The sequence below is a fragment of the Topomyia yanbarensis genome, chromosome 1, assembly GCF_030247195.1.
Source record: "Topomyia yanbarensis strain Yona2022 chromosome 1, ASM3024719v1, whole genome shotgun sequence".
NCBI classification, from domain to species: Eukaryota; Metazoa; Arthropoda; class Insecta; order Diptera; family Culicidae; genus Topomyia; species Topomyia yanbarensis.
Genome location: NC_080670.1, coordinates 112,391,061 through 112,407,965, shown reverse-complemented (window position 1 = coordinate 112,407,965; position 16,905 = coordinate 112,391,061). Strand labels below are relative to the sequence as shown.

Genomic DNA, 16,905 nt, shown 5'->3' with positions numbered 1-16,905 from the left:
ACGAATTCCATTATCAGCGCAGTCGCGGGCGATTGTTTGCTGATGATCCTTGCTTCGCACTATTTGACGAAGTTCGTTGGCTGCTCCTACGAAATTGCGGCCGTTGTCGCTGTAGATTTCGATGCACAATCCGCGTCGGGCGACGAAATCTGCGAAGTGCTTCGATGAATTTCGCTGTGCTTAGGTCACTCACCAGTTCAATATGCACAGCTTTCCTTACTGCGGTGATTCGTGCTGCGGGTAGTTCAGCCATGAATTGCTCAAGCAGTTTGGGACGCGCTCGAAAGCAAATCACACACTTGTGAACTGTTCGTTTGGCCAAACTTCTGCATCCCGTTATCCAGTATCGTAAGCGAAGAAGGTTGAGCAGAAGTTGGGGTGCTGCGTGTAAATTCTTCTCGTGGTAGTGGCGAACGAGTAGGACGGAGAAGTGATGAGAATCCGGAAGAAGAATTTGATGTTTGCTGTCGTACTGCTTCCCCAATCTGCCGCCAATGCGAATCAGCTGATCTGCGCCACTAAAGGGATGAAACCAACGGATGCGAGATTTTGCGGATACAGTTTGTGCTTGTTGGAGGGCTGAAGGTTTGCCGTTGGATGAGTCTGATGATCGTCGCTTCTGCGTCCTTCTGCTCGTCAACTGTAAGATGTGCTGATTCCGCTCGTGCTGTAGAAGTTTTCCGACAGTTCTGACCAAATCGTCGACAGTAAGCGGCTACTCGGACCATATGCTGGAAATTGGAGAATGTTTCGACGAACTGGTCGACGAATGAGGGTTCGATGGCGGCGGAAGTTACTGCTGCTGGTACTTTTCTTGCTTCTATGAGGACTTCGGGAGGCTGATTAGCGTTCGGTTGTTGTATTGGCCAGTCGCGTTGATCGCTCTGCAGCCATTGAGATCCTTGCCACCAAAGATCGTTTTGTAGAAGGGTTTCTGCGGGTATTCCTCTGGAAATGTGGTCTGCTGGGTTTTGCTAGCCTGCTACGTGGTTCCAAAAGCAGTTTTGCGTGGCGGTCTGAATCTTGGAGCCTCGATTGGCCACGAACGTTGTCCAGGTCGACGGAGAAGAATTTAGACAACTCAGCACGATGGTAGAATCGACCCAAAAGAACGCATCTGCGTGTATTTGGAGCGATGACGTCACCTTCTCGTAGAGTTCAGCAGACAGAAGGGCACCGCAGAGCTCGAGTCGGGGAATGCTTTGCTTTTTCAGGGGTGCTACCTTCGATTTCGCAGTCAGCAGGCAAACCTTAACTGAACTAGAGGCGTCTGTCGAGCGGACGTAGACACACGAGCCGTATGCGTGTTCTGAAGCGTCGGAGAAGAAATGTAGCTGGACTGATACGGGATTGGACAGAAGATTGCAACGGTCGATGCGGAAATCGTTCAGCCGGTGGAGTTGCGATTGGTATTCTTGCCAGCGTTCTTTGATGGCTGTCGGTAGTTCGTTGTCCCAGCTCCAAATCTTGCCGTCGTCGTCCTTCAAGGCCCAGAAAGTCTGCATGAATATTTTGGCGGTTGTTAAGACGGGTCTGACAAGTCCAAGCGGATCAAACAAACGTGCGATATATGACAGTGCAATGCATTTCGTAAACGGTGCATCTGTTGTTGACGGATGAAGCTGAATTTTGTAGCGAAGCTGGTCGGTTCCCAGTGCAGTCCAAGCATTTTTATGCGTGAATCTCGGTCTAAGTCGACTGACCCTTGTACAGCACGATTTTCTGCTGGGATATCCTGTGGTACTGCGTGTTCGTTGGATGCCCATTTGCGGTGTTCGAAACCGCCCTTGAGTAACAGCGCGTCGAGCTGCTTGCGTAAAACGATTGTTTCTGCTACGTTGCGTCCACCGGAAAACAGATCATCGAGGTAGAAATCCTTGCGTAGAACTTCAGCTGCTTCGGGATACTTGTCGCGTTCGTCGTCGGCTAGTTGCTGAAGAACTCTTGGGCAAGGTATGGTGCGCTGGCTGTACCGTACGGTACGGTCTTCAACTCGAACGTTGAACATAACTGGATGTGTTCGGGTTCGCACGATAATTGAGCGTAGGTCTTGTTGCACGGTTGGTCCAACTAGAAGCGCGTCGTTCAGCGATGGTCCGTTGGGGGTTTAACACGACGCATCAAAAACTACCCTCAGTTTGGTTGTCGTGCTATCTTCGCGCACTACAGCGTGATGCGGAAGATGGTAGCATAGAGTCGGAGGATTTTCGTAGTGCTGCATGTGCCCTAGCGCGTGGTATTCCTCGACGAAGACTCGGTATTGTTGAAGCAGGTCAGGATTGCGGTGTGGTGGATACCAACCTACGTTTATTGGAAACATAAGCATTCCACATAAACATCCCGTCGCGAAGCGACTAAAGAAGGCGTCAGCATAATCGAGTCTACTGCGCGACAACGATTATGCTGACCATATCAAAAAGTGTCACGTAGCCACTGAAGCGGCCCAGCCCATAGCTTAGGTTTAATGAAAATAAAATTCACTCTCAAGCGAACCGCCGTACTTATGAAATATCACAAGTGTCCGAATTAACTCCGCTTGCGAATGACGGATCTCAATACTGGCATGTCTGTAATAATATACGTAGATGGAACTATTGAGAACCAGAGCTACAGGTCCAAAGCCCTGGTAAAGGAGGATGGTTGTGATGATCTGGGCCGAGGTCACCACGTAAAGCAAGGTAGGTCATAACCCCAATTCCAAGGCGTGAAGCGACCCGTGCCGAGGGATGAGTGAACGAGGGGGTGAAAAAGATGCTTGATCGTTAACGGAGCCTGTGGGGTACCTGGGCAACCCCCACAGTAAGAGTCCCTTACCACTTTAATGCGGAGCTCTGGCGTGGCGGACATTTATTCTCGCGCTACTCGTGGGATCAAACATGGAGTCAACAAAAAACAAAAATAAACAGTCGGAGGTGCCAAACCCTTTTGCTAGAGGTGGTTGGGCGAGGTCTCCCTCCCCCGTGGAGAGAGTAGTGGAGCGATAAGTGCTGCATCTGAAAGCACCAGTGACCCCCCAGCAACGGTAGGAAATAGCCCTACCAACGCACCGAACGGGCCATTATCGGCGATGCGCAAAGTGGTGGAGCAGCTCGATTCAATAATCGAGTACACTAGCGCAAAGCAAAACATAAGCAAGGAGTTAAAACAGAGTCTCCTGGAACTCCGAAAAACTGTTCGTGTCGCAAGACAGAAACAGCAGGCTTATGCCAAGAGGGTGGAATGTCGGAAGAAGTCCGACAGAGAAACCCAGACAGTGGCCTCCAAGAGGGAGGGAAAAGAGAAGGTCGATACGGGCACCCAGACAGTGGCCTTCACGTTCTATGGAGCAGCCACGTCGCTCGAAGCGGCGGCCGAGTTCCTTTCGAAGGGAAAAGGCAAGGGCAAGGGCAATCGCAAGACGGCGTCGAACGCGAAGCGCCCTAGGAAGTCGCCAGGCGAGGGTGCAAAAACCGACACCACACGGCGTGCAACCGTTAAGGCCAAACGCCGTCTGGCTGAGGTAAGCGAGGGCGAGAGTGACCTCGCTGAGCAGAGCGATGGTACCAGCAACCCGGCGCGACCGGGGCAGAGGGGCCCAAACCCCTGGACGCTGGTCACCAAGAAGAAACCGGCACCGACACCGGAGGTGCCGCGGCCCGCGAAGAAGTCCAAGGACAGAGGCTAGGCCTTGTGGTTAAAAACCGACAAGGAGAAATACGCTAATGTCCTAAAGTCGATGAAGGCGGCCGAAAGCCTTTCGGCCCTTGGGCAAGATGTGCGTAGCGTGAGACGCACCAACACGGGAGAAATGCTTCTGGTGCTGAAGCGAGGCGCACAATCTAGTGCGGTATACAAGGCCTTGGCCCAAGAGGTCCTTGGTGAGGGCGCCCAAATCAGGTCGCTAGGGGCGGAAATGACACTCCAGTGCAAGCATCTGGACGAGTTCACGACCGCAGAAGATATCGTCGCAGCTGTTAAGGAACAATGCGACGTCACAATCGAGCGGGCCTCTAAGCGATTTAGAGATGGATCCTCTGGCACCCAAGTAGCCTACCTCAGGCTACTGAAGGCGGATGCCAAAAAGGTAACCGAGAAAGGGAAGCTGAAGATCGGCTGGTCAGTATGCCCAATTAGCATACCCCAGCCGCCTTCAATGGATAGGTGCTATCGGTGCCTTGAGTCCGGCCACAAAGCCTACGAGTGCAAAAACATAGACAAGAGCAAACTATGTCGTCGCTGCGGCGAGGAGGGGCATAAAGAGCGGGGCTGCACTAAGGCGTACAAGTGCCCAATCTGCACCGCTAAGAAGCAAGCCCATAAACATGCTATGGGCCGACCTTCGTGTCCCTTCGGTGAGGCAAATAAGAAGAAGCCGTGAACGTCACACAGCTAAATCTTAACCATTGTGCAGCAGCCCAACAGCTGCTGTGGCAGTCGGTCTCGGAGTCGAGGACAGATGCCGCCCTCTTATCAGACCCGTATCGCATCCCTGCCGGCAACGGCAATTGGGTGTCGGACGGGTCTGGAATGGTGGCAATCTGTACAACGGGACGGTTCCCGGTTCAAGAGATAATACACTCCTCCGCCGAGGGTGTTTTTTTTTTTTTTTTTACAATGGAGAAGACCTTTATGTCCTAGCCCAGTACACGTGCTAACGGTAGGGTCCAATCTACCACAACACTGGGTGCACTGGGGGCGTGTCGGACTCGAATGGTGACCAGCCATTAATACCGACTAAACTCCATTGGGCTCCGCCATCATTCCTCCCAGGAACTACCTCTCGGTATTACTTCTGGGGGGATGGCTGTACTGAATGTACTCATTCACTCTCACTCACGCGATCATACATCCTGTATGAGGCTTACTTGGGTGCTCTCTCAATCACACTTTGATTCACTCTCAAACACTCCCACATGAGGCTGACTTTTGTGCTCACCTTTTACGTTCCATGCGAGGCTGACTTGTGTGCTCACCTTACTCATTCCTTGCTAGGCTTACTTTTGTGCTCGCCCTACCCATCCATGTGAGGCTGACTTGGGTGCTCACCCTATCACCTGATTCACTCTCAATCGTGCCACTCTATTGTACCTTTGTCACTCCCTCTGGCATCCCATGTGGGACATTTTTCTTAGGCCCCACTTCTGACATACCATGCGAGGCTGACTTTTGTGCTCACCTTTTTCATTCCTTGCTAGGCTGACTTTTGTGCTAGCCTCTACCAACCTGTGAGGCTGACTTTTATGCTCACCCTTAACATGCAATGTGAGACTGACTTGGATGCTCACCCTTTCACTCCTCTGCCACGCCATGAGGCATCGATAGCTTAGTTCCAACATACTACGCTACGACCCTCCCGTCTTGGCATGAGGCAGTCCACTTATACGCCTATACACTCACTCTTCTGTCTTGCTTCGGGGTGGCTGGGTTTACCCCTTACGCGGTTGCCATTCGCTGCGCCAACCTACCTCGGCATGAACAGACCATTCACTCTCTTATTTTGCGCTTGGCCTTTTTCGCTCCAGCTAACCAATCACTAGTTAGCCGTGCCCGCCGTCTGTTGCTCGGTTCGCCAGATTACCTGTAGCCTACTGGCAATCTGGATGGTAGCAGCCGAGACTGCGTTCCACTTCTCCACCGTTTGACACATCCGCTGAATAAGGGTATCCGGGGTTGTGTCCCAGCCACAGACGTCAAGCATTGCTCTTCTTTCGACGTCGAACCGATGACATACGAACAGTATGTGTTCGGCAGTTTCATCTACACCTGGGCAGTCCGGGCAGACTGGGACCTCCGCGTGCCCGAACCTGTGGAGGTACTGACGGAAACAGCCATGGCCTGACAGGAATTGTGTCAGGTGGAAGTGAACTTCCCCATGGGGTCTTCCCACCCAGCTCGATATGCTAGGTATCAGCCGGTGGGTCCACCTACCTTTCGAGGAGTTGTTCCACTCACGCTGCCATCTGGCGACCGAGGTCACCCTGGTGCGCTCGCGGGCTCCCCTATTTCCACGTAGCTCAAAGCACTCCTCATCTTCCCGAATGACCAGCCCGACTGGCATCATGCTCGCTATCACACAGGAGGGTGTGGCGATTGCCAAAATCAATGGTGTGTTCTATTGCAGCTGCCACGCCCCAGCAAGGTGGCTAATAGAACAGTTCAACCAGATGATCGACAGGCTCTCGTCGGACCTAGTGGGCCGGAAACCGGTAGTCATAGCGGGAGACTTTAACGCTTGGGCAGTGGAGTGGGGCAGCCGCTGTACAAATAGCAGGGGTCAAGCGCTAATGGAGGCGCTTGCGAAACTCGATACTGTGCTAGCTAATAATGGCTCCGCTAGTACATCTCGTAGAAACGGAGTGGAGGCGTGGATTGACGTAACATTTGCCAGCCCGAGTCTGGCTCCAGGCATGGAATGGAGGGTTTCGCGCTGCGAAATTGGCCCTTAACAAGGCCATTAAAAGCAGCAAGAGGGCGTGTTTCGACAACCTGTGTGAGAGTGCCAGCGCGAATCCGTGGGGTGACGCCTACAGGATTGTGATGGCCAAGACCTCACCCCCAGAACGGTCTCCGGACCGGTTGGCAACGATTATCGAAGTACTCTTCCCGTCTCGAGCCACAAGGCCCTGGCCACCTGCACTACGAGACAGCGCGGGCACGGCCGAAATGGTGGCTCCAGTGACGAATGAAGAACTTCTCGCAGTGGCTAAATCGCTAGCAATGAACAAAGCTCCAGGGCCGGATGGAGTTCCAAACAACGCTCTCAAGGCAGCGATCATAGCGAACCCGAACATGTTCAGGCTAGCTATGCAGAGATGCCTTGACGAGTGCCGTTTCCCCGATAGATGGAAAAGGCAGAAATTGGTGCTGTTGCCGAAGCCCGGGAAGCCGCCAGGCGACCCATCGGCGTACAGACCAATCTGTCTGATCGACACGACTGGCAAACTGCTTGAGAGGATCATCCTCAACAGGCTAACCCCGTACGCGGAAGGTACGGACGGTCTGTCAAACAACCAGTTTGGCTTTCGGAAGGGTAAGTCCACAGTGGACGCTCTCAACTCAGTGATAAATACTGCCGAGATAGCAATCCAACGGAAAAGGCGAGGTATTCGATACTGCGCGTTAGTGACACTTGACGTGAAGAACGCATTCAACAGCGCAAGCTGGGATGCCATCGCGCTCTCGTTACACCGGCTTAGCCTACCGGTGGGTCTGTACCGGATCTGGGAAAGTTACTTTTAAAACCGCGTACTGCTATACGAGACCGATGCCGGTCAGAAAAGGGTTCCGATTACCGCCGGAGTCCCGCAGGGCTCGATCCTAGGCCCGGTACTATGGAACCTCATGTATTACGGGGTTCTGAGACTGAAGTTCCCTCCTGGGGTCAAGCAAATTTCTTATTTGCTAATGTAAATTTAAAATTTATTGTTGATACTGGTGCATCTTGTAGCATCCTTGATCAACAATATGTTCCAAGAAATATACATATTTACCAGGAAGAAAAAATAAGGATACGAGGAATCAATGAAACATCGCAGTCCATTGGATACATCAACACTTACTTAAAATTTGGAGATACTATTTGTCAAATGAGATTACATATTGTACCGAGCCTACCGTGAATTTCTGATTTTCTTAAAAAATACGGTGCAAAAATTGATTTTCAGAAATACCTTCTAATGCTTCAACGAGATAATAAAATTTTGAATATACCATTATCCCAAAATAGTTCTATCTCGGTCAATTTACCACCTAGAATTGAAATTATAACATATCTAGAATGCGAAAATCAGAACAATGAAGAAGTTATTATACTGAGTCAAGAATGCGAACTATCTGTCTATATAGCTAATTCTTTAGCAAGAGTTAGAGATGGAAAAATACGCGTTATAATTATGAAGTTAAGGAACTCCGATATAACATTAGACAACTTGAAACTTAACATAAAACCAGCTAGAAATTATATGATATTAAACACGAAGGAAGTAGCACGACATAACGTTAAACGTGTCGAGGAACTTCTGAATGAAGTACCATTGAATCATTTAAATGGAGAAGAAAAAAAGCAATATTATGAAAATATGTGCGAAGTACTCTGATATTTTTTGCTTAAAAAATGACAAACTCAACCAACAATAAGCGTTAAACCAAATACACATCCTGCATATACCAAACCACATAGACTACCTCATTGTAATAAGGAAGAAATAGATAAACAAATTGAACAAATGAAAAAAGACGATATAATAGAAGATGCCATATCAGAATGCAATAGTCCAATTCTGGTAGTACCCAAAAAATCTAGTGGAGATAATAAATAAATGGAGATTAGTAATTGATTTTAGAAAAATAAATCAAGTACTGCAAGATGATAAATTCCCATTACCGAATATCGAAGATGCAATTGACTCTTTAGCAGGAGCTCAGTATTTTTCACATTTAGACCTCTCACAAGGTTATTATCAGTGTGAAATAAAAAAAGAAGATCGTCCAATCACAGCTTTTTCAACTGGGACAGGACAATACCAAATGAAAAGATTGCCGATGGGACTGAAAATAAGCCGTCTTTTTCACGATTGATGACAGTGGCAATGTCTGGTCTTACGGACATGTGTTTAATCTATTTAGATGACATAATTATTTTTGGAAAAACTCTTCCTGAACACAACAGAAATCTAATGGCAGTAATTGAAAGATTGAGTATAGTTAACCTAAAATTAAACCCATCAAAATGTAATTTTTACAAAAAGAATTAATTTATTTAGGTCATTTGATATCATCCGAAGGTATAAAACCGGATCCAGCAAAGATAGAAGCAGTTAAAAACTGGCAGATACCAACTACAGCAGACGAAGTCAAACGCTTCGTTGCCTTCGCAAAATATTATAGAAAACATATTCCATATCCAAATCTGCCGACCACTTAACATTTTGACAAGAAAAAACGCTACTTTCAAGTGGAATTGCGAATGTCAGAAAGCTTTTGACACTTTAAAGCAGCATTTCATAAACCCACCTGTATTGGAATACTCTGATTTTTCAGAAGGAAATATTTTTAATTTGCATTATGACGCCTCTGGCTATGCTATAGGAGCTGTACTATCGAATAGAACAGGAAAACCTGTTGCATACGCAAGTAAGGCATTGAATCCAGCAGAACAAAATTATTCCACGATAGAGAAAGAACTTTTAGCAGTGGTCTGGGCTATAAAACACTTGCATTCTTATTTATATGGCAGAAGATTTGAAGTGTTTACGGACCACAGACCGCTAGTTTACTTATTTAGTCTGAACAATCCTTCCAGTAGACTAATAAAATTTAGACTTACACTGGAAGAATACAATTTTAAAATAATTTGCAAAAAAGGAAAAGATAACGCTGTTGCGGATGCATTATCACTGATGTCCATTAAGGAATTGAAAGACTTACATAAAAAGATTGAACAAGAAGTCCTAATAACAACAAGAGAATAGAATAACACATCAGATATAAACCATTCACCAACTAACACTAACGATAAGATGCCTGGCCAGCAACTTGAAATTAGTAAAACGATGGAAATGGTGATAGATGATGTTCATGGAATGCCGGAAGGGAAAATCGCATTACATAAAAATGCAATTATAATAAAACCAGCGAAAACATTAGTTCAGCTACGGCGGACAATGCAAACGCTAAAGAAAATTTGTGTGGAACATAAAATCAATGAGCTCATTATTACGAAAAGAGATGAAAAAGCGCTAAAATTTTATAATGAAATTCATATGAATGATCTTACCAAGGGCATGTCACCTATATACTTATTGAAAAAAGAGTTAAAATACGTCGACGACAATATGCAGAAAAAATTAATTATAAATGATTACCACACACTTCCAACGGCAGGACATGCAGGAATAGAGAGGACATTACGAGCAATCAAACAAAGATTTTATTGGACAATTATGAAAAAAGATATTGAAGAATACATAAAGAGATGTGAACCTTGTCAAACGAACAAAATTATAAATCAAAAAAGAACGCCAATGATTATAACAACAACCGCTTCAACAGCTTCTGAAACAGTATATTTAGATTTGGTTGGACCTTTACTACCAAACCCAGAAGGTCACCAATATGTATTGACGTCACAATGCGATCTAACAAAATATGTCACAGCAACCGCAATCAAAAAAAAAATCCACAGAAACAGTCGCAAGGGCATTTGTTGAAACTATTATTCTAAATAATGGCGTACCCATGAAAATAACTACTGACAGATGAACGGAATTCATGTCGAAATTATTCTCGGAAGTATGCAAATTATTAAAAATTGATAAACTAAATTCGACAGCATATCACCAACAAACAATCGGTGGATTAGAAAATTCGCACAAAAATTTAGGGAATTTCCTACGTATATATTGCGGAAATTCACCACAAGAAAGGAATACTTGGATTAAGTATTATCAATTTGCATTTAACACAACTGTACACACTACCACAAATAAGACACCATACGAACTTGTCGATAGAAAATTATGTACCTACCTTCAAACTTGTAAGAAATTGAGAAAATAGATCCATTGTATAATATTGAAGATTATGTAAAACAACTTAAATTTAAATTACAATTATCACAACAAGAAGTAAGAGAGAAAATATTGAAAGATAAAAATATATACAATTCATAAATTCTCTAAATACATAGCAATAAATTATAACATACGTTGAATATAGGACGTGTGGTAGATAGGAATAATTGTTATTAATAATATAATAGATTAATAATAATAAGATAAAATAGTATGTTTGCAAACTTCTATTTTTATATATATTTTTATTTTCCATATTTTGATGTAGTACTAATAATACAACATACAAAGAATGTTTATTTAGATTACTTATAAAACATAACATTTAAAAATTTAATGTATAGCATATCAAATTTTTAAATTCAAACATATATGGCGCTGTAGACTCGATTAAGGCGTCAGCATAATCGAGTCTACAGCGCGACAACGATTATGCTGACCATATCAAAAAGTGTCACGTAGCCACTGAAGCGACCCAGCCCATAGCTTAGGTTTGATGAAAATAAAATTCACTCTCAAGCGAACCGCCGTGTGGTATACTTATAAAATATCACAAGTGTCCGAATTAAAAAGTAAGTGAAAAGAATATCTTTTCAGAGGATTAGACGACCTTCTAGCTGGTGAAAACGACGTAGAGCGGTACGACGGTTGTCGACGAGGCTAGACAACACATCCTGCTTCAGTGGCAGTCGAACTATGTATTGACCTTCGGTGTTGCAGGTTACCGTGCGACGGAAGTGTTCCTCGCAGGCGGCTTCTTCGACGGAATAGCACGGACAGGCGTTGTCTTCCTCGATGGACCAAAACCTTTCCATTAGACGGTGCACGTCGTTGACGGTGGCGACATTTGCGACGATTGGAGCAATCGGTTGACCATGAGAAGACCTTCCCGACACTACTCAGCCAAGAACGGAGTTCACGAGTACCGGAAGGTTGTCGCCAAGCGGAATTCGACCAGAAACCTTGAACAAGTCAAAGAAAATTTCTGCTCCCAAGATGAGATCGATTGGGTTGGTGCTGCAGAATGACGGATCAGCTAGCTGTATACTCGGCGGAATCTCCCAGGCCGAAGTATCAACGGAAGTCGACGGCAGATCGATGGTAATTCTGGGCAGAACTAAAAATTCCAAATTGGTCGAATATCTTGCTGTGCGAGAGCGAATCGTTGAGAATAATTTGTGCCGGGCATGCAATGACGACTGACCAATGCCAGCGCTCGGAAGATGGACCTTCTTCCTTTGCGCTTTGATTCGCTGGGAGAATGATTCGGTAACGAAAGAGCATTCGCTACCGGAATCTAGCAGCGCACGTGCTGTGTGACCGCTTCCACTGTCGTCGACAACGATGACTACAGCTGTAGCAAGTAGATTTGCCTTCCGTCCTTGACTAACGGAAGCGAAGCTAGCAGGTTCGATGGTGGCTGACACAGATGCAGTGGGTGGATTGCTGGTAGATGCAGCAGGCGTAGACCTTTCATCTGCGTAGTTGGTTGTCTTCTGACCTGAGCTGGTTGGTTGTTGACTGGAACAAAGCTGAGTATGATACTTACCTCGACAATTGCGGCAGGTGCTCGTTGACGAACAGTCCTTTGCTTGATGCCCCTTACGCAAGCAGTTCCGACAGAGATGATTGCGACGAACTTCCTTCTCTTTATCCTCCGGACCCATCTTTGAAAACGTCGCACACTGGTAGAGTGGATAATGATTGTTGCAGACGATGCACTTCCTTGCGTTGAACGGTGCACCATTGTTCCTTACGACTGGTCGTTGAGACGGATTCTTCACTTGGCCGGAAGTAGGGACATCTACCGTACTGCCCTGGATGTTCTGCAGAACGGTGACCCTACGTTGGATGAATGAGGTCAAGTCCTTGAACGAGATGGCATCCTTCGTCGTTGAAAGTTCCTCCCAGTCCTTTCTCGTTGTCGGGTCGAGGCGAATATTCAGCATCCGAATCAGCAGGATGTCCCAGCATTGGACCATCTCCCCCAACTGCTGAAGAACCTTGACGTTGGCCTCGAATTTCTCCACCAGTGAATGCAACTCCGAAGCAGGCTCTTTTTTCAGCGAAGGGAACTCGAAAAACGCATCGACATATGACTGCTTTAACCGCGCAGGGTTTTGAAAATGTTCGATCAGCAAATTACAAGCCACCACGTAATAGTTTGCGCTGAGTGGAATGGTTTGAATTAGCTTCAAAGCGTCACCCGACAATGACGAACGCAAATAGTAAAACTTCTAAATGTTTGAAAGTTCTACCGAAGAGTGGACAAGCGAAACGAATAAATCGTGGAAATTTCACCAGCTATCCAAATTTCCACTAAAGACCGCAAGTTTTACGTCAGGCAAGCGCACCTGCGATGACGACGAAGAGCCACGACTAGTTGAAGGACAACTAGAGACGCTCGGAACTAAATGTTTGTTTTTTGCCAGCAGTTTTTTTCGAACGAACTATAAATTGTTGATACTATTATCAAAAGAGATATTTAACATTAAATGCGGACGAAAGATTTTTATCATTTCCCATAGTCAAAAATAAGACCAAAAACATTCAATGGATTATCAGCGCCAAAACGGATAATTTTTGGTCAATAGTATCTTCGGAGAATTCAAAGCATGCAATATGCCCTTTCTTTTGGTATTGTTATTTTACTGATTAATCCATGACATCACATACATATTTCGAATACTTTAAAAGTTATGCCTTGTTGTTTGTTGGTTACCCTTTCTCACCTATTTATTGTTCAATATAGTAATAATCCATTTAAATGTGCCAAATATTATTTCGATAAAACGAATTTCGTATTTCATTTTTCTATCTACAATTGCTAGAATAACTACCAAAAAATTTCTAGTTGTCTAGATGGAACTTGATCACTTATTGGTGCAAAAATTTTCATTTGGGCAAACCTTCTGACTTATGAACATCTGATCGATCTGAAACATATCTCGGAAAATGAAAAGCGAAATGAATAACTCCAAGCAGTGGTGTAACCAAGAGGATGCTTTGGGGTTTAACCACACCCCACCCAACAAAAAAAAATGGATTGAAGTTAAAAATTTATTGATGCTGACTGATTTAATTCAATTTTACAATGATAATTATCTGATCAGTACATTGACAACGTATTGTTTGAAACATCATGAAGGCCTTTGAAAAATTGTGGGAATGCGGCCTGATCTGTAACTGATCTATTGGTCTTGATCACACAGTTGTCTAATAACATCAATACCATATACTTGCCTAAAAACATTCCAATAGAAACTCATTCCAGAGTTCTGAAATCAATCAATCATAATCATAATTATAATCATAATTTCCTATCATACTAAGTTCAGTTTTGAAGGGGTGTACTGTAATATGGATTAGGTCCTTTTTCAATAGGAAGCAAATCTGGAATTGCTTTAATGTGTATGAAACTTAGAACTGCTCACCGTAAAATTGGATAACTTTCAACATTTGCTGAAAATATTTTTATTTTGGGAATGCGTCGAGTTGAGACGAAAACGATATAGATTTAATAACGAGAAAACCACCTTCCAAAAGTAGGAGAATTTATGAAAAATGGTGTTTTCCGTTCCGCCAATTTCGCACGTTTAGTATCTTCGATGAATTTTACAAACGTTAAACAGCACATCATTTGATAAAATAATTTTGGCGTTATATCCTCCAAGAAGTATTTATGGTGAATTTACTCTTCAAACAAATATAGTTCCAGACTTAATGTCTTCAGCAAAATTTTGGGGAGTGCTATTACAAACCACTTTGTTGAAGACATGAAGGCTCCATGTGTTCAAGGTATTAATATATTTTAGGCTATTTCTATTTAATTGTAAATTAAATTATTATGATTTTACTGTTTATGATAAATCTCTTCTATTGTTTATAAACGACAAAATTTACTTTTTATCCAAAGCTTGAGATTGTGAAGCTCACAATAGAAAGTTATTTAAAAAAAAAAACTAGATTAAGGAACACTTAGTAAATATCATTTTATAAATCGGTATACTCCAAATACGTTGTATTTATGCGTACAATAAAGTTGTTTTAAATGAAAGTCTCAACAAATTCGCTAAAACAGAATTTCTGTTACAATTTTTTGAAAAACTGATTCTCCATGATTTTAAAACTTCAAAGATGGTGGTTTCATAATTATGCCATTTGGACAGTAAGTTAGATTTTCACCAAATCCCCACCAAACCGAATTTCTGAATACACCGCTGACTCCAAGTAAGTAGAAACAAAGTCGTTCTACACTCGTCCACAAGAAACTGCTTCGAATACTGCGTATTATAATAAATTGAAGACCCGATTTGATCAGCCCCCAATTTTATCAGCCTCATATAAAAATATGTTTGATGGGCTCTAGCAGACAAACACCGAATTTGAGTAAATCCTTTCTTGACCATGTTTTCCTTATCTTAAAGATGCAAATACGCAAAAATAAAAAAAAAAATCTTTTTTTTTAAATTTTGCGCTAGAAGACTATTAAATAATCAGAAATAGTTATTAGACTACATCAAGCGAAGGGAAAAATATTTCAACAGCTTCAGTTTATTATAAAGAAAAAAAATCTCGCGATTTAGTCAATGTCCCCATTTTGTCAGACGAAAATACACCATGGAGATGATAAAAACGGGTCTTTACTGTATTTATTATTCACAGTAATAGGTACATCCTATTTTCTGAGGATATTTTCTTTCAATTGCATTGAACTACACCAATTTTTAGGTAGTTAAGGTTATTTTACTTCTTCCAAAATTCGGCGATCCTATTCCCATTCGTGCGATGGTTTATGTTAAAATGGTATTCTAAATTAATTGGTATACTTAAGGGTTAAAATGTTTCCTACACAATAATACAAAAGTTTCTCAAACAACTGTTTCTAATAAGATTATGTAAATTATAAAGTATTTAAAAATTTTATCAGAAGTGACGGAAGGTTATCGAAAATTTTAATGTAAAAAAAAAATTCCAGTTATGATGATGATTTTCCCTAGGGGGTTTTGAGAGTTTTTATTTGTTCTTTGGCATTAGGATTAGGGATAATAATTCAGATCAAAGTTACTACTGGGAAGTCATTTTTTAGAAAAAGTCGATATCGAAGTAAAGTTTGAACTATGCACGCATGAACTTCAGAGGTAGCGAGATATCAAGAGCTGAAATTTCAGTGCTTAGTTCGCGTTGGGAATTTGAGTAAACGCTATTGAGTATGAACAACAAATCTATTCGAAAATTTGTTTTTCGAATTTTTTGACTCAGCACAACATACATAACTATCATTGTGTAGGAAAATTCAGTTTTTCCTACACAATGCATTGATTGATGAATTTATATATGTTATTAACGGAGCATTAGCAATAATTCGTTTGTATTTCTATTTTATGGGCCATTTTTCCGCTTTTCCATTAAATTGGTTTAACTTTTGAGATTTCTTGCACTGATATTGTCCTATGTTAATTTGAGCGATTTTCTAAGTTCTGCCACTATCCCATGTAGTATGTGTTATCAAAAACATCGCGAAGCATCAAGTTCTAAATGTTCTCAATCGATATAATACCCGAAGAAAGCGACAAGAGTTGTAATAAATGTATCATCACACTGTTAGGTGGATTAAAAGCGTTTTGCACTGTATGCAATCACTGTAAAAATCGACTTTTTAACCGAGGCCCGGAGGGCCGAGTGTCATACACCATTCGATTCAGTTCGTCGAGATCGGCAAATGTCTGTGTGTGTGTATGTATGTGTGTATGTGTGTGTGTCATTTAAACTCACACAATTTTTTCAGAGATGGCTGAACCGATTTTCGTAAACTTAGTTTCATCTGAAAAGTATAACGCTCCCATAAGCTGCTATTGAATTTTTAGTTGATATGACTTCCGGTTCCGGAGTTACGAGTTGAAGAGTGCCCATATAAACTGGTACCACCATGATGTTCAAATGATGTAAAACATATTAAAATAGATGTAACATTACTCTAGTTTGCGGGTCTGGAACACTAATGATCAATCAAAGCAGATTTGACCACATTGGCCACCTATGACGGTTCTTGACGCCCCCGGGGAACCCGCCAAGTTCCTAGGCTAATATCACACCCATTCCTCAACGAATTCTCTACCGATTTTTACAAACTTGATTTCAAATGAAAGATACAGTAATACCATTGACTGCTGCTGAATTTCATTCGGTTCTGACTCTTGCTTCCGGAGCTACAGGGGTGTTAGTAAGGATACACTGGAATTTCCCATATAAATCGGTACAATCGTAATACCTCAGAGGCTAAAAACTATTGAAATGGTTACCAAATTACTTCTAATCGCAGATCTAGATCACTGATTGCCAATCAAACATTCTT

At 43.1% G+C, this 16,905-nt stretch overlaps 2 protein-coding genes across 2 annotated transcripts; both read right to left on the bottom strand.

The window, feature by feature from the left end:
- Positions 1–518: 518 nt before the first annotated feature.
- LOC131675812 (uncharacterized) lies at positions 519–2,008 on the bottom strand. Its single transcript, XM_058954958.1, has 3 exons — positions 1,562–2,008; positions 980–1,499; positions 519–934 (listed from the first exon to the last, which is right to left on the bottom strand). Exons 1-3 carry the CDS (start codon positions 2,006–2,008, stop codon positions 519–521), a joined length of 1,383 nt encoding a protein of 460 aa, XP_058810941.1.
- A 9,441-nt stretch (positions 2,009–11,449) lies between these two features.
- LOC131675811 (uncharacterized) lies at positions 11,450–12,532 on the bottom strand. Its single transcript, XM_058954957.1, has one exon. It carries the CDS (start codon positions 12,530–12,532, stop codon positions 11,450–11,452), a length of 1,083 nt encoding a protein of 360 aa, XP_058810940.1.
- Between the last annotated feature and the right edge of the window lie 4,373 nt (positions 12,533–16,905).

Bases quoted from the DNA above. Each gene is read 5' to 3' on its own strand.
- LOC131675811 (XM_058954957.1), bottom strand. From the start codon at position 12,532: ATGGTCCAATGCTGGGACATCCTGCTGATTCGGATGCTGAATATTCGC.
- LOC131675812 (XM_058954958.1), bottom strand. From the start codon at position 2,008: ATGTTCAACGTTCGAGTTGAAGACCGTACCGTACGGTACAGCCAGCGC. The intron at 1,500-1,561 runs GTTTGTTTGATC...ATATTCATGCAG, and splicing joins TGCACTGTCATATATCGCAC to ACTTTCTGGGCCTTGAAGGA. The intron at 935-979 runs GCTAGCAAAACC...GAATACCCGCAG, and splicing joins CTTTTGGAACCACGTAGCAG to AAACCCTTCTACAAAACGAT.